The 6,000-nt window shown below is 39.9% G+C and overlaps 1 protein-coding gene across 1 annotated transcript in view; it reads left to right on the top strand.

Annotated features, from left to right (window-relative positions):
* Nucleotides 1-6,000, top strand: part of LOC103275805 (PEX5-related protein-like) — a 183,694-nt gene that overhangs the window by 152,049 nt on the left and 25,645 nt on the right. The window contains exon 5 of the mRNA XM_021706535.1: nt 4,585-4,779. Within this exon, the coding sequence (XP_021562210.1) occupies nt 4,585-4,779 (195 nt within the window). The remainder of the gene's footprint in view (nt 1-4,584; nt 4,780-6,000) is intronic.

The raw sequence follows: 6,000 nt of genomic DNA, 5'->3' as shown, positions 1-6,000 counted from the left end.
GTTACATTGTGCTTCCTATATGCCAGAAACCACTGCGAACACTTTACAATTATCAATTTTTTAAATTCCCATAACAACCCCAAGAGGTATGGATACTATAATTATCTCCATTTTGCAGGCAATAAACTTAGACTCAGAGAGGCTAAGCAACTTGCTTGAGGTCTCAGGGCTCTAAATGGTAGAGCCAGGATTGGCACTCAGGGTCTCTGAGTCCAAAGTCTGTGCTTAATTCATACATCTCCTTCTGCCTTATCAGATAGGAATTACTTGGAAATTTGATAGTTAATTCTCAGTTATCGTTCAAAAACTTTTATCAATTTATACTTCCACAAACTGTATTTGAGAGTTCACCCACGTTCCGATTGCCTTACCAAATCCTTTGCTGTCATTTAAAAATTTTTTTTGCCAATTTGTGGTTGGAAAAGTAGTATCATATTATTGTTTCAACTTACAATTAATGCACTATTAACATTTTAACATTTGTAACATTTAACTTATATTAGACCTTTAAACAAGAAAATATAACAAAAGAATTCTTCATCATTTCCAGATTACCATCCAAGGGCAGTGAAACCCACACAGCTCCAGGAAATGCTGACAGCATGGCATAGACATGGCTTTCATGTTTGTAGTGGTGCCAAAGTATACTTCTAAGGTTTCTTTCTTTCTTTCTTTCTTTTTCTTTCTTTCTTTTTTCTTTCTTTCTTTCTTTCTTTCTCTCTCTCTCTCTCTCTCTCTCTCTCTCTCTCTCTCTCTCTCTCTCTCTCTCTCTCTCTCTCTCCTTCCTTTCACTGTCTTTTCCTCTCCCCCTCCTTCTTTCTGTCCCCCTCCCCCTCTCCCTCTCTTACCTTGGTTTCCATCTTCCTTCTCTCACTCTAACCCTCCTGACTCCCTTGTGTGAGAACGCCTGTGGTTACATTGGACCCACCTGGATCATCCAGATTAATCTTCCTGTCTCAAAATCCTTAATTTAATTACATCTGAAAAATCCCCTTTGCCATGTGATGTGTCAAGGTAACAAATTCACAGGTTCCAAGATTATAATGTGGACATATTGGGTGGGGGGCATTATTCTAGCACACCAACTGTGTGACTTTGGACAAGTTGCTTAATATCTCCAAGCCTCTACTTTCTTGTATGGAAAGCTAAATATAGCAATACCTTTACATAGGGATGTTATGTGAATTAAACACTTATGTGGAAGTGTTCATAAGCACTACCGTATTGTATATGCTCAATATATAGTTTTTTAAAATCATTTCCAACCTCATATGTCCAGAGTCTGCGTCAAGTATGAGTGCTTTCAATAGAATCTCCTGGTAAGAATATTTATTTGAATCATTATGATGCTTCCAACACTGTTCTGAGGGCTTTAAATAAAGCACTTCATTGAATACTTTATGACATAGAGTTGTATCCTTAGTTTAGGTAGGCAAGCTACCGTTCAGAGAGACTAAATAGCTTGCCCAAAGTTACACAGCTAGTACATAGCAGGGTAAGTATTTGAACCCAGGCAATCTTAACCACTGTCCTGTGCTGCCTTATTTTATGTGCAATGGCTACCTAACATCAAGACCAAAATGAGTTAGCTGAGCTAAAGAGGAAGACAGGTCCAAGTGCTACAAGGAGTAACTGACAAATAGAGACCTGTTCAGAAGCCACTAGCTGGGAATCACCTCACTGTGACAGACAGAAGTGAAGGGAGTGACTTCTTTTGGGAAATAGGACCCCATAGCCTATGAAACTGTGAGTGGCAACTGACATGTGGTCCATGTAGAAAAGTCTGTGTGACAATAAGATTATACTCAGAAGGTACTTTATTGAGTCTACACACACACACACAGAGGCACGCGTGCACACATGTACACACATCCCTATCTCTGCATACACATTTTCACTTTCACTGTAAGGGAAGGTTATCCTCTGTGCTCTTAATTTAAGCACACAGATGCTGGAACCCAAACCTTCATGTACCTAAAGAACATTTAAAACAGGTTAAGGAAGTCAGCAGAAAAGACACCCTTCCCCATGCCAAGGCTTGCTGTCTCCGAAGCACATGTGAAGCAGTAAGACCCTCATTTTTAAGTCTTAACTAAAGGACACACTCATGCTAAAATGTGATTAGAGAGTGAAAGGCTGCACCCACCCTTCTTGGTGTTTGAAAATGTGGTCCCTAGGGACTCTCTCAGCTTCAAAGTTTGCTGTCTGACCTCCAAGCCACCTCCTTTATCAACTGGGTAACCAATTAGGCCTTTTGTGTGCGCCAAGCATTTGCTTCACATTTACAAGGAAAAGAACAAAGGAACAGAGAGCTCAGAACAAATGCAGGCAGTGCCTAGGACACTTTGGAAGAGGACACATTCCCGGAGCCAAGTTTGAATTCGCAATTCACTCTTGGTAATTCATTTATTCTGAATGGCAAGAAGCAGATATAGAATTAAATTAATGCTCACCAGTTATTATTCAATAACAAATGTACTTCTATATATGAATAGACAATTCCTATATAATTTGCTTCTAAAAGAAGTCTAGGAGCAAGTGACTAATTCTTAATTGTACAATTAGGAAAAATACATATATAACATTCCATAGACTATCATCAACTTCCTTCTGTTATAAGGAAATCACGTCAGGTCTTAACTCCTTGCCAAGGTAACAGTGTTCTGGAAATTTCTATTTAAGTGTTCAGTGGATATGAAGTGTGTGGCATTCTAGCCTATTTTTACTGCCTTCCATGCTTAACTTCTAGGCTAAGCCAGGCAGCTTAGTTCTGAATGCTACTTATTTCCCTCTGCATTCAAGTACTTCCTAGACTCAAAACACTTCTCATATCTCAGGGCATCTTCACATTGGAAAGTGATTCCCATCTCTCCACAAATACTCACTTGAGATAAGCTGACACTTTCAGGAAATTTTATGATAAATTTACTTCATAGGATTCTTTGTAGAGCCAATGTATTTGTCTCATCCTCAGTTTTATTCTCAGGAGCATTTTTCTTTCTCTCAACATACTGATTTTTGCCTCTGAAAAAGAAATAGCAAATAGCAAAGGAATCACCTTCGAAAAAGGAATAGCAAAAAGATCAACAAAAAGAAAAGAAAAACATCTCAAATTGGCCACCAAAGAATGGAAATAACATATATTGAGTACCTATTGTATGCCTGGCACTTTGTATATAGTAGATCACTTAATCCTCATCTTATACCTAAAAGGCAAGCTATTAATTCCTCGTTTTTCAGATGAGGAGACTGAAACTTAAAAGAGGTCAAGAAACTTACCTCAAGACCACAGCTAAGCCATGATAGAGTGGAATCTTTCACTTTGCCAGCAACACACAACCCCTGTGACTTGGAATGGGAATCAGAACAAACAGTCAAGCTTGACACACCATCTTAAGGATCCCCTAGAGATGATTAGCTCGTGAAGTCAGTGCAGTACTAAAGACATCCTGCTTGTCAGTTAAGTTGAGCCCCGACCCTGCCTTGAGTACAAGGACGAAGCAGACAGATGAGTATCATATCAACAGTCCATTCCTCACCTAGAGGGAAAGCTGGGAGATTAAAGAAGGCGAGTGGTGCAGTCATTGTTGTAGACTGTGCCAGGAAGGGTTAACACAAAGAGTTTCTCTGTCCTTCCATGGCTTCCCTAAGTGAGCTGGGTGAAGAGATTTTAGGCCAGAAAGCCACGAAGCCCGCTCAGAAGCTGGGGCCAGTAAAACAGCAGGGGCTTGTAGGAAGGCTGGAGGGACCTTCTTTAATTTGAATTTTCTATTTCTCACAATGAGCTACCCAAACACTGGTTATTTGCACTGTAGTGTAAAAGAAGAAAGAATTGAAGGTTATAAAAGTTGCTTTTTAAATTCTTATTTGCTTAGTTTGCATTTGAACAAGTTATTATTTCTGCCTTTATTAGAGTGTTTAATACAATGTAATCAACCTGCTAGGAGTAAAAGTGTAACAGTTTTATAGTTTGTTACATTGAAATTTAAATTTGCATATTAAACAGCAAAGGCATTAACATGTGTACCTATTCATCAACTATGGATTATAAAATACCTCTCTAGTGTGAGCACAAACAGCATGCCATTTCCTGATTGAACTGCTTAATTAAATAAAAGATGATTAACAGCATTCGTTTATATCCCATATACTTTATTGTTTAAAATTAAAACTCAAAGACACTCAAAAACGTCACTTAGTCTCTGAATTTAATAGATTGATCCTTCTCTGGAAACATTGCAATCTAAAATAAACCTTCAGTATAAATAAAGCAAAACAATACAGAAAATATAGTACCTGAACTCTGAGTCTGTTTTATCATTTTAATTTCATTCAAAGCTTCATCACTGCTAAGGTTGATTTGAGTCCTCTCTTACTGGTTTGTACCAGGCCAAATATAAGGATACATGCAGTAAACTTCCCAGTCTAAAAAACTGTCTTTATAAGTCGGTGATGAGCTGGCTTAATTTGGTGTCTCTAACTTATCCTACAAACACAAAATCCTTCTGTATTCAACTAAAACCTATTTTTAAAAATATTTCAGGCAGTAAACAGGGTTATCTTAACCTCTTCTGTATCTGATAGTACTGACCACTGGCTTGGATCTCCTCGACCTGAGTGAACCCATCTCTCAGACCCAAACCAAAGCCAAGAAGCCGGAATCTTCATCAAAAACCTCATCCCTCAAAAAAAAGGCTGATGGATCTGACCTCATCAGTGCAGAGGCTGAGCAGAGAGCCCAGCCCCTCCGAGTCCCGGAGACTTCATCCTTGGACTTAGGTAAGGCAGTAGTTTGTAGCTGCTGGGGCTCAACCTTGCCCTGTGGTGTTGATACAACAGGAAAGTTCCACAGATGACATTAAAACAGCGAATGAAGGGTTAGAAGAGGTGAATTTCATGTAGTAAACTGGGCAGGGCATAGCTCCTTTTGTGCTTGGGTTGAATCACCGTTGGGAAACTTGGTTTTGCATGAAAGATATTGATTCATTCATGTATGTATTCAGCCCACATGTACTGAGTGCTTGGTAGATGCCAGGCACCATGCTCAGCACTGGAGCTACAAATACAAATGAAACGTGAATCTTGTTTTCCAGGAGCACTCAGTCTAGGGAGCAGGAGAGAGACAAGTGAGTAAACAACTCTAACACAAGGCCCAGGGACAGCCAGGCGGAACAACCTTTGGATAAGGAATACTCTATCGATCTATATAATTCTATTTATATGAGTTACTTAGAGCAGTCAAATTCATAAAGACAGAAAGTGGAACACAAGGAACCAGGGTTTGGGGGGGAAGAGGAATGGGGAGTTCATTTTTAATGGGTACAGAGTTTCTGGTTGGGATGATGAAAAGCTCTGTACATAAATAGTGGCCATGGTTGCGCCACAGTGTGAATATACTAATACTACTGAATTGTACACTTTACAGTGGTTAATAGTAAATTTTGTTATGCATCTTTTACCACAATTTTTAAGAGAAAGGAAAAAATGACCTTGGAGAACACCAACTGCAAACTCATCTTTTTATAAATGAAAACATTGAATCCCAAGATTGTTTAAGTGGTTTGTTCACAGTCACGTATCTGTTAACGAGAGAGAATCCAGTCAGATTCCTTATCTGTAAGAATTAAGCTGACCGGGCTCGGTGGCTCAGCCTGTAATCCCAGCACTTTGGGAGACCGAGGCGAGCGGATTGTCTTAGCCCGCGGGTTCGAGACCAGCCCGGGCAACTTGGTGAGACCTCGCTTCTACAATAAAATTAAAAATAGCTGGGCATGGTAGCACATGTCTGTAGTTCCTGCTACTTGGAAGGCTAAAACGGAAGGATCGCTGGAGCCCAGCAGGTCGACGCTGGGGTATCCGTGACCGTGCATGCCACTGCACCCCAGCCTGGGCAAAGGAGTGAGACTCCAACTCAAAAAAAAAAAAAGAATTAGGCCACAGGGAGAAAATGGTTCTAGCATTGCTTTGGCTTTCTTCATTGACTCCCTTATCTCTGTCCCC

The sequence above is a fragment of the Carlito syrichta genome, unplaced genomic scaffold (assembly GCF_000164805.1).
Source record: "Carlito syrichta isolate Samal-C Ts95f unplaced genomic scaffold, Tarsius_syrichta-2.0.1 Scaffold315753, whole genome shotgun sequence".
NCBI lineage: Eukaryota > Metazoa > Chordata > Mammalia > Primates > Tarsiidae > Carlito > Carlito syrichta.
Note: the sequence above shows the minus strand (reverse complement) of the source record. Positions and strands in the feature narration are given on the sequence as shown.